The sequence below is a fragment of the Scyliorhinus canicula genome, chromosome 18 (genome assembly GCF_902713615.1).
Source record: "Scyliorhinus canicula chromosome 18, sScyCan1.1, whole genome shotgun sequence".
Taxonomy (NCBI): Eukaryota; Metazoa; Chordata; class Chondrichthyes; order Carcharhiniformes; family Scyliorhinidae; genus Scyliorhinus; species Scyliorhinus canicula.
Window position 1 is genome coordinate 71,261,797 of NC_052163.1, and position 17,455 is coordinate 71,279,251.

Below are 17,455 nucleotides of genomic sequence, written 5' to 3' on the forward strand. Positions count from 1 at the left end.
AGCACTTTGTTCCCCCCCTGATAGTGTTTTTGATCATGGAGAGCTATTTCCAGTGGGGCTCCGCTGGCCTCAGCACTGGGTACTTTGTTGTGGTGAAATATATCCATTTAGACTTAAATGTGGGGCATGTGATTTAGAAGTTTGTAGATATTACAAAACATGGCTGTGTGGGTTTGATAGGGAGATGTCAATGGGCTGGTCAGGCAGACAGAAAAGTCGCGGATAGAATTTAATCTGGCAAAGTGTGAGGTAATGCATTTGAGGAGGGCAAAACTGGCAATGGATACACAAAACTGAGCAGTGCAAAGGAACATAGGGACCTTGAAGTGTATCCCTATGGATCGCTGCACAAAGGTAGGGTAAACTGGTGCGTGTTCTTTGGATTTAATTAAGTTGTATAAAATTATGAGGGGCCTAGGTGGATTGGAAGGACCTATTTCCGTGCGTGGGAGGAGCTGAAAGGGAGCGGTAAGATTCCCTACTTTAAAAAAAACTTAACTTGCAGTTTGCAGTGAGTGGGAGGAGCCGAATTGCGCTCTGGGAAGGTGAGTGACTTGATATATTTGGGCAGCGGCTAAACCCGAGACACTACACGTTTAGTGTCTCCCACCCGCCCTCCTCCTCTAACCAAAAAAAAAGACTGTGTTGAAAAGGAGCAGCGGACATCAGATTCTCGGCGGGAGCAGTGGCGAGGGGTCTTTGGGAAGGTACGTTTACCTCTTTAAAACTTTAAAAACTTATCTGAAAGAGCGACATCACAGCAAAGCAGAGATCTGATTGGCTGGTAAGGAAAGTGCTCCAATTAGCAGCAGCTGGGAGAAATTTAACTCTTCGTGCGTTGGTAAGTATTGTGATTGGTAAGTAAAATCTTTGTTCCTTTCACTTATTAATTATTTGATAGTATAGTTTGTAGTCAGTTAAGGTAAAGGGTAAAAATGGCAGGAGATCCCAGACCCGTGTTATGCTCCTCGTGCTCAATGTGGGAGTTCAGGGACGCGGCCGATGCCCCTGACTCCTTCATGTGCGCGAAGTGTGTCCAGCTGCAGTGCCTGTTAGACCGCATGACGGCTCTGGAGCTGCGGATGGACTCACTTTGGAGAATCCGCGATGCTGAGGAGGTCGTGGATAGCACGTTCAGTGAGTTGGTCACAACGCAGATTAGGATTGGTGAGGGAGACAGGGAATGGGTGACCAAAAGGCAGAGAAAGAGCAGGAAGGCAGTGCAGGTGTCCCCTGCGGTCATATCCCTCCAAAACAGGTATACCGTTTTGGATACTGTTGGGGGAGATGACTCACCAGGGGAAGGCAGTAGTAGCCAGGCTCATGGCACCGTGGCTGGCTCTGCTGCACAGAAGGGCGGGAAAAAGACTGGCAGGGCTATAATCATAGGGGATTCAATTGTAAAGGGAGTAGACAGGTGTTTTTGTGGTCGACAACGAGACTCCCGAATGGTATGTTGCCTCCCGGGTGCTTGGGTCAGGGGTGTCTCCGATCGGCTGCAGGACATACTGAAGGGGGAGGGTGAACAGCCAGTTGTCGTGGTGCATATAGGCACCAACGATATAGGTAAAAACAGGGATGAGGTCCTACAATCAGAATTTAGGGAGTTAGGAGATAAGTTAAAAAGTAGGACCTCAAAGGTAGTAATCTCAGGATTGCTACCAGTGCCACGGGACAGTCAGAGTAGAAATTCAAGAATAGTCAGTATGAATACGTGGCTTGAGAGATGGTGCAGGAGGGAGGAGTTCAGATTTTTGGGATATTGGAACCGGTTCTAGGGGTGGTGGGACCATTACAAACCGGATGGTCTACACCTGGGCAGGACTGGAACCAATGTCCTAGGGTGTGCTTTTGCTAACACTGTTGGGGAGGTTTTAAACTAATGTGGCAGGGGGATGGGAACCAGATTAGGAAGTTAGAGGTCAGTAAAGAAGCAGCAACAAAAGCCGGTAAGGTACGAGATAATAAACTCCATGTGACCAAGGGGAAGAGTCGACAGGGAAGAGATGATGAACGCAAAGGGACAGGTGGTCTGTCGTGCATTTGTTTTAATGCGAGAAGTGTAGCAGGTAAGGCAGATGAACTTAGGGCTTGGATCAGTACCTGGGAATATAAGAACATAAGAACATAAGAACTAGGAGCAGGAGTAGGCCATCTGGCCCCTCGAGCCTGCTCCGCCATTCAATTAGATCATGGCTGATCTTTTGTGGACTCAGCTCCACTTTCCGGCCCGAACACCATAACCCTTAATCCCTTTATTCGTCAAAAAACTATCTATCTTTACCTTAAAAACATGTAATGAAGGAGCCTCAACTGCTTCACTGGGCAAGGAATTCCATAGATTCACAACCCTTTGGGTGAAGAAGTTCCTCCTAAACTCAGTCCTAAATCTACTTCCCCTTATTTTGAGGCTATGCCCCCTAGTTCTGCTGTCACCCGCCAGTGGAAACAACCTGCCTGATATTATATGATATTATATGATATGATGATATTGGTATTACTGAGACTTGGTTGAGGGAAGGGCAGGACTGGCAACTGAATATCCCAGGGTATAGATGCTTCAGGAGGGATAGAGAGGGATGTAGAAGGGGTGGAGGAGTTGCATTACTCGTCAGAGATGATATCCCAGCTGTGATTAAGGAGGGCACGATGGAGGATTCGAGCACTGAGGCAATATGAGTGGAGCTAAGAAATAGGAAGGGTGCAGTAACATTGTTGGGACTTTACTACAGGCCTCCCAAAAGTGAGCATGAAGTAGAGGTACAGACAGATTATAGAAAAATGTAGGAGCAATAGGGTGGTTGTGGTGGGAGATTTTAACTTCCCCAACATTGAATGGGATTCGTGTAGTGTTGGAGGCGTAGATGGAGCAGAGTTTGTAAGGAGCATCCAGGAGAGTTTTTTAGAGCAGTATGTAAATAGTCCAACTCGGGAAGGGGCCATACTGGACCTGGTATTGGGGAATGATCCCGGCCAGGTGGTTGATGTTACAGTCGGTGATTACTTTGGGAATAGCGATCACAATTCCGTAAGTTTTAGAATACTCATGGACAAGGGCAAGAGTGGTCCGAAAGGAAGAGTGCTAAATTGGGGAAAGGCAGAGTATAACAAAATTCGGCAGGAGCTAGGGAATGTGGATTGGGAGCAGCTGTTTAAGGGTTAATCCACATTTGAAATGTGGGAGTCTTTTAAGGAAAGGTTGATTAGAGTGCAGGAGAGACATGTTCCTGTGAAAATGAGAAATAGAAATGGCAAGATTAGGGAACCATGGATGACGGGTGAAATTGTGAGACTAGCTAAAATGAAAAAGGAAGCAGATGTAAGATCGAGGCGACTCAAAACTGATGAAGCTTTGGAAGAATATCGGGAAAGTAGGACGAATCTCAAACGTGCAATAAAAAGGGCTAAAAGGGGTCATGAAATACCTTTCGCTAACAGGGTTAAGGAAAATCCCAAAGCCTTTTATTCGTATGTAAGGAGCAAGAGGGTAACTAGGGACAGGATTAGCCCACTCAAAGACAAGAGAGGGAATTTATGCGTGGACTCAGAGGAAATAGGTGAGATTCTTAATGAGTACTTTGCATTGGTATTCACAAAGGAGAGGGACAAGATGGATGTTGAGGCTAGGGATGGATGTTTAAATACTCTAGGTCAAGTTGTCATACGGAAAGGGGAAGTTTTGTGTATTCTAAAACATATTAAGGTGGGCAAGTCCCCAGGACCGGATGGGATCTATCCCAGGTTACTGAGGGAAGCGAGGGTCGAAATAGCCGGGGCCTTAACAGATATCTTTGCAGCATCCTTGAGCACGGGTGAGGTCCCTCCGGGACTGGAGAATTGCTAATGTCGTCTCTTTGTTTAAGAAAGGTAGCAGGGAAAATCCAGGGAATTACAGACCTGTGAGCTTGACGTCAGTGGTAGGCAAACTGTTGGAGAAGATACTGAGGGATAGGATCTATTCACATCTGGAAGAAAATAGACTTATCAGTGATAGGCAGCATGGTTTTGTGCAGGGAAGGTCATGTCTTACAAACCTAATAGAATTCTTTGAGGAAGTGACAAAGTTAATTGATCAGGGAAGGGCTGTAGATGTCATATACATGGACTTTAGTAAGGCGTTTGATAAGGTTTCCCATGGCAGGTTGATGGAAAAAGTGAAGTCGTATGGGGTTCAGGGTGTACTAGCTAGATGGATAAAGAACTGGCTGGGCAACAGGAGACAGAGAGTAGTGGTGGAAGGGAATGTCTCAAAATGGAGAAGGGTGACTAGTGGTGTTCCATAGGGATCCGTGCTCGGACCACTGTTGTTTGTGATCTACATAAATGACCTGGAGGAAGGTATAGGTGGTCTGATTAGCAAGTTTGCAGATGATACTAAGATTGGTGGAGTTGCAGATAGCGAGGAGGACTGTCAGAGAATACAACAAAATATAGATAGATTGGAGAATTGGGCAGAGAAATGGCAGATGGAGTTCAATCCAGGCAAATGCGAGGTGATGCATTTTGGAAGATCAAATTCAAGAGCGGACTATATGGTCAATGGAAGGGTCCTGGGGAAAATTGATGTACAGAGAGATCTGGGAGTTCAGGTCCATTGTACCCCGAAGGTGGCAATGCAGGTTGATAGAGTGGTCAAGAAGGCATACATGGGGGTTTAATGGCAAGCTAAGGTCCAAAACCAACCTATAAATAAATGCCTATAAACATGTGCCTCGGCCATATTGGGGAATGTAAAATATGTATGCCAGCTAAAGGGGGCGGCCACAATTGTTATTATGAAGATGCTTACCTGTAAATGTACATGTTAATTTTTGTGTGTTTTTTTTTTCTCTAATAATTTGTAATATGTTGTATGTAAAATATGAAAACTCAATAAAAAAACTTTTTTTAAAAAAAGAAGGCATACAGCATGCATGGCTTCATCGGACAGGGCATTGAGTACAAGAGTAGGCAGGTCACGTTACAGTTGTATAGGACTTTGGTTAGGCCACATTTGGAATACTGCATGCAGTTCTGGTCGCCACATTACCAGAAGGATGTGGATGCTTTGGAGAGGGTGCAGAGGAGGTTCACCAGGATGTTGCCTGGTATGGAGGGTGCTAGCTACGAAGAAAGTTTGAGTAGATTAGGATTGTTTTCGTTGGAAAGACAGAGGTTGAGGGGGGACCTGATTGAGGTATACAAAATTATGAGAGGTATGGAAGGGTGGATAGCAACAAGCTTTTTCCAAGAGTGTGGGTGTCAGTTACAAGGGGTCACAATTTCAAGGTGAGAGGGGGAAAGTTTAAGGGAGATGTGCGTGGAAAGTTTTTTACGCAGAGGGTGGTGGGTGCCTGGAACGCTTTACCAGCGGAGGTGGTAGAGGCGGGCACGACAGCATAATTTAAGAGGCATCTCGACAGGTATACGAACGGGCGGCAACAGAGGGAAGTAGACCTTAGAAAATAGGAGACAGGTTTAGATAAAGGATCTGGATCGGCGCAGGCTGGGAGGGCCGAAGGGCCTGTTCCTGTGCTGTAATTTTCTTTGTTCTTTGTTCTTTAGCCAAAAGGTCAATAAACAAGGGGGGGTGGGGTTCATTGAAAGCAATTGGTAGGAGTTTTAGAGTGGAGTGGAGGAGAAGATTTTTCACCCAGAGACAGGTCAGAATCTGAAACTTTCTACCTGAAAGAGTGGTAGAGGCATTTGAAATGTACTCGGTCATGCATTTGAATGCTGTGACCTTCAGGGCTATGGACTAAGGGCTGGAAGTGGAAATAACCTGGGTAACTTTATATGCGACCATAGACACAATGGGCTGAATGGCCTCCTTCTGAAACATACAAGTTCAATATTTCTATTTTGGAACTCTAGTGTACAGCATTTCAGCCTGAATATTAGTGGGTATTGAGCCTGGTATTTGTACTAGAATTGACTGCTTCTCTGACGTCCTGTTGTTATCAGCCTGGGCAGATTATCAGGTGACTTTCTCTTGATGCCGACAAGGCAATATGAGGAAAACTAACATCAATGTTCTTATTCCCACCTCTTAGTACCAAATGAGCCTGGACGATTGGCGTTCAATGTCATTTCACCAACTGTGACGCAATTGAGTTGGGCCGAACCTTCAGAAGCCAATGGGGAGATCACAGAGTACGAAGTCACGTATACAGTGGTGACTGATGAGAATAGTGAGTATCTCTCAAAGCAGAGAAACTGTCTGGATAGAAATCACCACATGATCTCTCTCTTCCACTGTCTATCTGAAACACCCATTCCCACTGACCTCCCCTCCACCCCTCTTCTGGTTTCACTTCCACTCTAACGCAAACAGTGGTCAAATTTTGGCCTCCTCCTAGCCGCAAAGCTCTTTCTGCCCATGGTCCAATATCAGGCAGGGGAAGTTCAGGCCCACCATCCTAGCCATGGACCCTGCGCTCTCTCCCTGCACATACCCAAAAGTGGATACGCCCCAAAATTTCTAGGTGCTTAGTGATGAGTAAGTCTGAGCTTTGCACATTTTCACCAATGTTAAGAGAGAGTTCTTAATCACTGAGCAGGAAGACGAGATAGTGCATTTATCTTTCTGATTGTTTTGTTTGCTGTGCATGTTTCTCACAGAACCCATTGGACCAAAAAAAGTGGTGAAAATCAACAAACCAAAGAAGAGGATGATAATGATTGAGAATTTGAAAGAAGAGCAGCCATATCAGTACACGGTACGAGCCAAGAATGGTGCTGGCTGGGGACCTGTCCGAGAAGCCACGATGAACCTCTCCACACAGCCAAAACGCCCAATGTCCAGTGAGTGATGCATCATCAAGAACTTGCAGAAAGTCTCATATAGAGAGTTAAACAGACAGCCAAGGAGTTAGCACATATAGTGGGAAAATCACTTACAAACAGTAAGGAAAAGATCTATTGAGACAGACACTTCTTGTGATGCCTTATACTCCCTATCCCAAGCAGAATATAATCTCTCGGGGAAACATGAAAAAATAGGGAAAGCTCAGGTCAATTAGGAAATGAATAAGGAAGAGTTCACTCTTACCCCCTTTAGGCAATGAACACCAGACCAGTAGATCACTGATTAACATTACCTGGTTTCTGCCTCGTACATGATGTAATGTCAGCCCTCAGCCAGAAACAGATTCAGCTCTCACCTGAAGGAATTCACTAAATCATCACCCACGAGCCTGCATCCTGTTACACAAGTCCAATATTCTCCAGAAAAGATCTCCTCACATAGATCTGCCTTGATATAACTTAGGAGGGTGAGCCCATCTCACCTCTAACCTTTGCACCCTCTCATAACCTTTGCTTTTCCATCCAATGGATCATCCTTGAGCTACTTGCATCTGCACCCTTTTCTTTTCACAGACTACGCCCATTTACAGATCCCCCTACACATATTTAGTGGAAAGGTTATGAGCTGTGAGGGCCCATTAAGGAACGGTATCTCTATAGTCTAGAGTTAAACGCTTTGAGGGATTTAGAGTAGTGAGTGGAAATAATAAGGAAACACTACTGCAGAAACAGGTCAGGGACAGGCAACCGGGGATATCAATTTGAAGTAGTGAAAAAAAAATACAAATTAATTAAGCAAGATCTTCTCAAAGAATGCGTAACAATGAGTTTGAGGTTCTTCAACTTACAATGAGATGCAGTGAGAGGAGAGTCATAATTTCCTCATGAATGCCACATGATTTGCCATGCAGAAGTTCTTCCAGTGACGTTGTGAAGGTTACAGCCCCCCCCCCCCCCCCCCCCCCCCCCCCCCCCCCCCCATTTTTCTTGGTGGGCAGGAACAGCAATAGAAATATCTGACTCAAACTGACAGGCGCCCCATTTTAATATTAACAGATAGGGGGTGGAGGGGCGAGTAGGTGCAGGTACGGAATATACCTCTGGCTATTCCTATGTTCTGCTACCCTGCTGATTGTCTGGCAGGATGTTATTTAACCATTGAAGGTTGTTAGGCAATATCTGGTAATCTGGAGGTCATGGAAAGGATACTAGTATAAAATGAAGGATATTTTAGTTGTTTTTATTATCTATTTCCTTGTTAGCAATTGTCTCATAATCATTATACCAAATAATGTAAATAGTTTATTCCTGATTTCCCCTATTAATGTCAATGAGGTTGCCAATGGAAATTCCCCCATCTTATATCTCTGGGAGGAGATCCAGTCTGTATGAGCTGCTCTTCACCCAACACCCTCTCCCTGCACAAGCACATCTGCAGAAAGGGATGAATATCTTTCATGGTGCCTGAAAATGAGGGCAGCTGGAGACTCTCAAGCCCAAAGGGAGCAGGAGCAATCAACCCCTATGGCATCATTCAGTGATGTGAATGCCCGACTGACTAATGCTGAAAGCTTCCTTGGAAACAGTCTGGCCACAGTGTGTTTACTCTCCATGATACTGTGTGAGTAAGGTATGTCTGCCAAGGTATCACGGCCAATTCTTCAGATCCTGGCATCCACCTGACAATTGTTAGCTGTCTTTTCCGAGTCTAATATGAAGCTGTGCCATCTGATACAAGGACCACTGTGTCTACCATACAGAATACGTTGGCATAAGCAATGACAATAAAGTACACCTCCTTGTAGGGGATGATGTTGCAGAGTGGAACAGAGGACTAAGGACCACAGTTTTCGCAATGATATGTGCAGCATCACTTTGACTTCAGTGATCATCGATCAAGCGTTGGACTATCCCATTACTTGCCAGCAGACTTGCACCTACCTCTTGAATATGCTCTCTTATCCTTTTTTTGTCTATCTCTTCCTACTTTTCTTGCCCTTCAGCTCTGAGTGGTTGAAATTCCCTCTGAAGCTGTCTAAAGGCATTCATCATTTTGGTTCTCCTATTTGTGAAACTTCTCTTTAATTGTCCCTTTTCCTTGAAATTTGATTTGCGGGTGTGAACTTCAAGAGTTTCCTTTGGCAGTTTTGTGGAAATGCTCTTTATCTGTGCTAATGGGGTTTCTGTGCATGTAACAGCAGAAAAAGCTCCAAGAAAGGTTTCCTCCTTTAAACAAGTGGCAATATCTGGGAGACATGTCTGCACCTGCTTGCTAGACATTTGGACATCCCCACCGTCAGAAATTGTCCAGCTCCCTTTACTGAGTACTCACCATGCTGGCATTCATTCTGTTGCTCTGCAGCACCAGATAACTGGAGAGATTGGTGCTATCCCACCTTTCATGACACCTGTAAAAGGCATCTATTAAAACAACAGGGCTTACCATTTTAATTAATGGTTTTCACGATGAATTTGGATATTGGATAGTCCTTGGATAATCTGCAAGAAACAACTTCCAAATTCCTTAGCCAGAGAGAATAGGAGAAAAGATGATCGGAAACATGAGATGAGAACTCAATGAGAGTTGAGAACTTTCTGTCTGCCCCTTCAGTCCAATGACGAACTCAGATCACTACTTTTAACTATGCCTAAGGAATGAAAGCTTCACACCAATAGATCAGCGTGGCAGGGAGAAAGATTTAGGAGGTTATACTGTAGAATGCAATGAAGTTAGGTAGAAGGAGGCTTGTGTGGTGAATGGACACCACCTAGAGCCAGTTGAGCCAAATGGCTTATTTCTATGCTGTAAGTCCGTCTAATACTTTGCACTGAATCGTCTGATGCTAATTGTTCTGAAAATACAGGGTGTGGGATAGCTTGACAGGGAGTGGGATAGCTTGATCTTGGTTTTGGACAATGCTCGGCACAACATCGAGGGCCGAAGGGCCTGTTCTGTGCTGTACTGTTCTATGTTCTATGTTCATACATCTTAAGATTCAAAGCTGTGTTTGGCAGCTTGTCTGTTTTAAAAGTAAATGAGAAATTGTCTAACAGCTTGTGGCACTGGCCAATCATGTTGAATGTCTTTGCCAAAGTGCAGCATTTAATGTCTCTGTCTGCCATCTGCAGTTCCCATCATCCCAGATATTCCCATTATTGATGCGGAGGCACATGATGAGTATGAGAATTTCCTGATGTACAGCACAGATGTACTGCGATCGCCCAGACCCAGCACTTCTGATGAGACAGGTATGATGGCGCATTACCAGCTCTTACAAACATGATTTTAATCATGGACATCCCTACCACTTGGCATTTGTACCTTTCCTATTTTAAGCAATAATAAATAATCTTCCCTTTTTGGATACTCTTCATTGTTAGAATTTACTATTAATACACTGCATTTCTCCACTTTAGAATCCTAATAGTCAGATTTAAGTTTCACTTATATCCGTCCAAATATCTCCAAAGGTATTGGTCATTTTTCCTACTTATTGCTTGTGCACAGAGGTTTGTGTATTATGAAAATGTAATAATTGCTACAGATTCCACATTCTAATAGCATTCACAAACAATTTAAGCACAGTCCTCCCAGACCAGATCCTCAGAGAATGCCTTTCACTATTGTTTCTCAGTATAAATACCTTCCTTTTTATCAAGTCTTCTATTCTGCTGTTAAAATATCGATTAATATCGCCCCCTACCGCCTCCCTGGGGACATCCCAAAGCACTCAATGTCCGAGGTATTACCTTTTGAAGTGTGGTCACTTCTTATATTGTGTATGCTAAACTAATTCTCAATCCGTTTAAACAATCTGCCGTGAGCAACAACTTTCCCTGCTTATGAGGAACTTTGTCAAATGGCTTTTCTAAATTTACATAAACTGATATAAATACACTCCCTGTGAGCTCACTGTGCCGCTCCAAAATTTCCCATAGGTTTGTATTACAGGATCCATTGCTCCCATACCCAGTTGCTGCCAATGACATCTTTGCTCTTTGAATCTTCATTGACTGCTCACTTTAGAAAGCCCTCCAGAATTTTCCCACTCTGGATTTGGGTCTAATGAATCTGTTGACCCGAGGCTTGGTCTCATTCCCTTTGTAATGGAGAGTCCGTCTTCCTCCAAATGTCAGCCGTTAGGCACTTCTGGAGCTTAAACATAACCAGAACTCTAATCTCTCGAGGGTTCTAGGCTGTATCCTAACTTGTCCAGGAGCCGTGTGTGTGTTTAATGCTTCTTGTTTCGATTTCAAACGTTCCTTATTAATTTTGACTTGAGGCCAGGATTGCTCTGTCCATTTACTTTGGCTATGATTTGTTTCCAGTCTTTTGTGAGAACAAATGGGAAGAATCTATATCCCCTGTCCAACGCCTGACAGCCTGGGGCATTTTACTCAATTTACATTCAATAGACCTGCCTGTTCTTTGACTGTCTTCTGTTGTTAACAATTTTAGAACACATTTGGGTCTGTCCGTGATTTATGTCTCTTTTTCTTTTCTTAGTGTTTTAGTTTATTTTACATCAGAGTGTGAGAAAACCCACTCCATCCCTGAGCACGTTGACTTGAAAACCCTCACCTTTAAACTCCTTTATCGCTTTGCTTCATTCTCCTCTATAAATTCCTCCAGCTCTATGACCCTGATTGGTTCCTCCACCCTTCTAACTCGGGTCTTATATATGCCCCGGTCTTTCTCCTTATGATTGGTGAGACCGCAGCAATTCTACCGTTTTTATTCCGATAAATAATTTTAGGTAATCGGTTATTAATTTACAACAAATTTAAACAAGTCAACTGGGTTGAGTAGTTTCTTAGCACAAAAGCAAAATACTTTGAATGTTGAAAACCTGAACTCAAATGCTGGAAATACTCAGCAGGAGGTCTAGCAACAGCGGTGGAGAGAGAAGCAATGTTAACCTTTCAGGTTGGTGACCTTTCATTTTTGTTTCTCTCTCAACAGATGCTGCTGGACCTGATGAATATTTCCAGCATTTGTTGTCGCTATTACAGTAGTTACCTGGCTTTGATTTGTTTGAAAATAGGCAACATATTACTCTATATGTAAAGTAGATGGATTCCCTCAGTCATCATTCTCTCCCTCAGATTAACTATAAATCCTTTATAAATCTGTATTGCTGGGGGTCATTTGTGTGTATAAAGGTATGCATGCGTGTGTACAGGCATGTATATGCATTCATTCATGTGCGTTTAGATACATGTGTGTATGGATGCCATGCACGCAGCCAAGTGTAGTGGTTAGGCTGCCTCTCTCTGTTCCATCTGTGTCCTTCAGTGCCTCCCATCGGAAATAGATAGGGTAGGGCTTGTCAGTGTGGCTGTGCTCGGCTAATGCTGAACCGTTTTCTGGCACTAAATACCAACACGAGTCATTAACTTGTTCTGAAAGGCTCCAAATGGAAGCATATCCGACTGCTGGGCGATGATTTCGATGGGCGGAAGGTAACGTGGAAATTACCGGTGGAAGTGATACCCCGCCTTTCCTCTAGTTCTTCCCTGACGCGGGCTTCCTCAGACATTGAGAGCCTCCTCTCCGAAGACACTGAGTATTCAGACACCATGAGGAGGAGAGCTACGCCCCAACCACGGGAAGGTCAAGGTGAAGATCTCACAATGCTTCTTTCATTAACATACTTGTGTTTCTGGGCAATCTCCTCAGTCTGAGAAACCTTCTGCCTTTGAGTAGCCTCCTGCCCTTGCTGAATACACGCCCATTAACTGAACAGAGATACATGCAGAGGGTGGGTCAAGGGTCTGTTAGCTCTTCATGCATGCGGACAGGAGTCAGATGTCAGTTAGTATTAATGACAAAATACAAGAGCCGCCCCTCATCCTTGCTACTGCTGCTTCCAGAGTGTAAGCGGCATACAGAATCTCTGGGAGGTGGGAACTGAGGTCTCATCTGAATGAAAGGTGTCGGACAAAAGGGCTGAATTCAACTCCTTGGACGGCAATCAGACGTGGAGGTTCCTGGTTGGTAATCTTTAACTGGCACCAGACAGCTGTGTGTCTGTCTCAGGGGGAAAGTAACAACAGTCTAACCGCCCAGAGGAGAGGCAGCTGGTCATCTTGTGGCAGAAAGGTAAGTTAACAGAGTGGAGGGTGGAGGTGGGGGAAACTGTTGCAAGGATCGAGTAGCTGCACGGGAGTGGGTTAACCCAGGGCAGTAGAGTCCCGGACTCTGCGTGTGTGGCCCAGAGAAGTACTCCCACCCCTCTGGCCCTGATCGGGTTTTTAACTTGCCTTGGAGCTTCCAACTGTTTCCCCATGGTGGTGCATGCAGGAGATTCATGTACGCCATCTGTCCCAGAAAATGGGGAATCACGGTGGGGAATAGAGTCACTCCCACATCCTTTCTCACTGATCGGGGAGAGTCAAATTCACCCGAGAGAATTTGAGATTCAAATGGGCTCCGTCCTCTGAATACATACTTGACAATACATGTAAGGAACCAGCTCAAAACAGTTGTAAAATATTTAACAACTTGTGAATTGGAAGTCTATTCCCAGGAATGTATTTGAATAAGCATTGGCATGTGGTGATCAGACCTTCTGCTCTCTATCACTCAGGTGTGTTTGCCAGACTAAAGGAGTTTATATAGTGGTTATTCTACACCTTGCTGAAGCTGTCCTACACTTGCTGCATTACAAGTAACTACGCTTCAGAAGTGCTTTATTAGCTTAAAGTTCTTTGGGAAGTCCTGAGGTTCTGAAAGGGGTGCAAATAAATGCAAGTTCTCTCTTTCTTTACTTTTCTTTCTGGTGATGCAGGCTCCACCTCAGGATCCAGTGGTGGCTAGATGTGTGCGAGGTTTATTTGTCAGCACTTTCCAAACCTGCAACACCTACCACCTTAGAAGGGCAAGGTCAGCAGGTGCATTAGAAACAGCATCACCTGCAAGTGAATATCTCCAAGCTGCAATACCTTGACTTGGAAATATACCGCTGTTCCTATAGTCGCTGGGTCAAAATCCTCAAATTCCCTCCCTAACAGCACCATGAGTGTACCCAGACCACATGGACTGAAGCAGGTCAAGAAGGTGGCTCACCACCACCTTCTTAGATTTGCAGATAGCGAGGAGGACTGTCAGAGAATACAACAAAATATAGATAGATTGGAGAGTTGGGCAGAGAAATGGCAGATGGAGTTCAATCCAGGCAAATGCGAGGTGATGCATTTTGGAAGATCAAATTCAAGAGCGGACTATATGGTCAATGGAAGGGTCCTGGGGAAAATTGATGTACAGAGAGATCTGGGAGTTCAGGTCCATTGTACCCTGAAGGTGGCAACACAGGTCGATAGAGTGGTAAAGAAGGCATACAGCATGCTTGCCTTCATCGGACGGGGTATTGAGTACAAGAGTCAGCAGGTCATGTTACAGTTGTATAGGACTTTGGTTAGGCCACATTTGGAATACTGCGTGCAGTTCTGGTCGCCACATTACCAGAAGGATGTGGATGCTTTAGAGAGGGTGCAGAGGAGGTTCACCAGGATGTTGCCTGGTATGGAGGGTGCTAGCTATGAAGAAAGGTTGAGTAGATTAGGATTGTTTTTGTTGGAAAGACGGAGGTTGAGGGGAGACCTGATTGAGGTCTGCAAAATTATGAGAGGTATGGACAGGGTGGATAGCAACAAGCTTTTCCCAAGAATGGGGGTGTCAGTTACAAGGGGTCACGATTTCAAGGTGAGAGGGGGAAAGTTTAAGGGAGATGTGCGTGGACATTTTTTTACGCAGAGGGTGGTGGGTGCCTGGAATGCTTTGCCAGCGGAGGTGGTAGAGGCGGGCATGATAGCATCATTTAGGAGGCATCTAGACAGGTATATGAACGGGCGGGAACAGAGGGAAAATAGGAGACAGGTTTAGATACAGGATCTGGATCGGCGCAGGCTGGGAGGGCCGAAGGGCCTGTTCCTGTGCTGTAATTTTCTTTGTTCTTTGTTCTTCTTCTCAAGGGTAATTAGGATGGACAATGAATTCTGGCCTTGCCAGCATCACACACATCCCATGAATAAATTTACAAAATGTAGAGCTTGCAGAGAAGGATGTGATGAGAGCTGAATGGGGTGATCTTGAGCAGTGCGTATAGTAAGCACTTCATTCAGCATGATTTCCAGCCTCAACCCATGTGGTCTGTGAACCAATCATTCTGCTCTCTGGCCCAGTATAAAGTGGTCCCAGTTGTTGAATTTCCTTGCCTTTTTCTCTCTCTCTCTCTACTGACTGCAAGAAGATTGATGGTTTGATTGATGTTTCCCAATCTCAGAAGTGTGTTTCCAACTCATGAACTACTGCCTCTAAAATCAGAAGGTCTGCGCTTCCTCGCACTGCTCTTCCCCACTGTATCTCTTCCTCCTTCTTAGCCCCCCAAATCCAACATAATCCTTCCTCCCAAATACACGAATCCAGCGACACCATCTCCCAATACAACAGCAAGTCCTGATCCTGAAACACCAAAATGCAGATACTTTCTTGAGAATACATTTTTGTTAAGTTGAGAAAGGGGGTTAGTCCAGTGTTTACCAAATGAATTGGTAATTTTCACTTTGCATCATAGTGCTGACACCCAAAGTATGTTGAATGTTAATGGGTCAAGGTTTGCTGGTACCGGGCAAAGATGGCTGGTAACCTGGTGGAGTAATGCTGGTACCTGGGTGGCGATGCCGGTACCCAAGTACAGTGGTGCCGATACCTGGGTGGTGTGGCTTTGATGCCCAGTGCTGGGTGGCAAGTTGCTGGGGCCCTCTGTTGGGTAGAATTTATGGGTTGATTTACTGAACATATTTCATTTCTCCTCTCCCACAGACATGCAGATTAATGGGAAATGGGAGATGAGCTCTCTATTCCCTGGAAGTGCCAACAGCACCCTCAATCGGAGCACAACCACCACTCACGGCGGGCAATACTCTAGGATGACGGGTGGCTCCTTGGAGACACACACAAATATGATGTCAGGATTGGGTCAGTATGAGCCACTGTGTAATTCACTGTGTGTTGAAAACTTTTTTCCTCTTGCTTGTAACTCACGGAGATGGATATTATTGAACAGTCACTTCAACCTCTCAGCTCTGAACTTCCTTTGGTCTGTGATCCCCTTCCCTCCTCCACACTACGCCAGTGTGAGGTGTCAGTCACCACCTGCGGAATGAGTGTGAGGTACCACTTCACACTTTCACACAGTGGTTTGACCTTTGTTATTTTCAGAGGTTTCTATGCCCTTCCTCTCATTCTCTCAGCACATTTCATACCGCCCCCTATCTGAGGCAATTGCATTTCAATTCATCCTGTTCCAAACAATGGGCAACAAGAGGTTTTCAAAGTTATAATTTTGTGAAATCGGATGGAGCAGGATTGGTTCCAACCACATGTTGTGGTCACAGTTAACTAATCATCACCTTCCCCCTTATCCTCCCCCTCGTCCGTCCCCTCCCCCGCCTTCACCTTTCCTTCACATTCCCCCTTGTCCTCGTCCTTCCCCCTCACCTCGCCCCCTCCCCGCCTTCACCTTTCCTTCACACTCCCCCTTGCCTCTTCCCTCATCCTCGCCGATCCCTCGTCCTCACCTATCCCCTCATCCTCACCTTTCCCCTCGTCCTCACCCCCTCACCTCTCCCTCTCACCCTCACCTCTCCCCCTTGTCTGCCTCTCCATCCACCCCTACACCCACACACTCTGGTCCTAACTTCAGGCTGTCTTGGCATTGGAGCCAGATCGAATTTAAAAGGCCCTGGCTGGCACATCAGTTCAAAGAAGGCTGGACACTGACCTCAGCTCAGACCTCGGGCCATGAAGAGCTGGCCGAAAGAAATCAATTTGAGGCCAAGTCAAATTGCTCTCTTTGTAACTTTTTTGATATGAGGTTTGATTATGATTAATCTCCAAGTGCGCCATTTCATTCATCCTCCCATCTACAATATCTAAAACTAGGATCTTTAAAGTGACACCAAATATTCTACAGGACGGACTTCCCATTGGCCTCCTGGTGAGGTTCTGGCCAATGTGGAGTGGAGCTGTACAATGCAGAACACGGGACTGGACCTGTCAGGGGTGTTGTCCGGAATCACCTCACATACAGGGGACATCTGCAACTCTCTCATCCAAAAAGGCTGAACTTAAAACTGATATTGATAGATTTTTGTTAGGCAAGGGGTTTAAGGGTTACGGAACCATGGCAGGTAAATGGAATTAAGATATATATCAGCAATTATCTAATTGCATAACAGAACAGGCTCGAGGAACTAAATGGCCTCCTCCTGTTCTTGTGTTCCTGCAAGAATAATAATCTTTATTATTGTCACAAGTAGGCTTATAGTAACACTGCAATGAAGTTACTGTAAAAATCCCCTAGTTGCCGCACATCGGCGCCTGTTCGGGTATGCTGAGGGAGAATTCAGAATGCCCAATTCACCTAACAAGCACGTCTTTCGGGACTTGTGGGAGGAAACTGGAGCACTCGGAGGAAACCCATGCAGACACAGGGAGAACGCGCAGACTCCGCACAGACAGTAACCCAAGTGGGAATCAAACCTGGGGACCCTGGTGCTGTGAAGCAACAGCGCTAACCACTGTACTACCATGCCATTCATAGTCTGTGCTGAGTTAGTTAATCTAGCGGTTTGGCTGCCATCAGTGTGGCCATGATTGACTCTA

At 45.2% G+C, this 17,455-nt stretch overlaps 1 protein-coding gene across 3 annotated transcripts in view; it reads left to right on the forward strand.

The window, feature by feature from the left end:
* Nucleotides 1-17,455, forward strand: part of itgb4 (integrin, beta 4) — a 311,978-nt gene that overhangs the window by 257,365 nt on the left and 37,158 nt on the right. For 2 of the 3 annotated variants that reach the window (XM_038777234.1, XM_038777235.1), the window contains exons 30-34: nt 6,033-6,170; nt 6,601-6,783; nt 9,916-10,035; nt 12,197-12,406; nt 15,611-15,766. In XM_038777234.1, coding sequence (XP_038633162.1) covers nt 6,033-6,170; nt 6,601-6,783; nt 9,916-10,035; nt 12,197-12,406; nt 15,611-15,766 — 807 coding nt within the window. The remainder of the gene's footprint in view (nt 1-6,032; nt 6,171-6,600; nt 6,784-9,915; nt 10,036-12,196; nt 12,407-15,610; nt 15,767-17,455) is intronic. The other variant, XM_038777236.1, reaches the window with a different exon arrangement.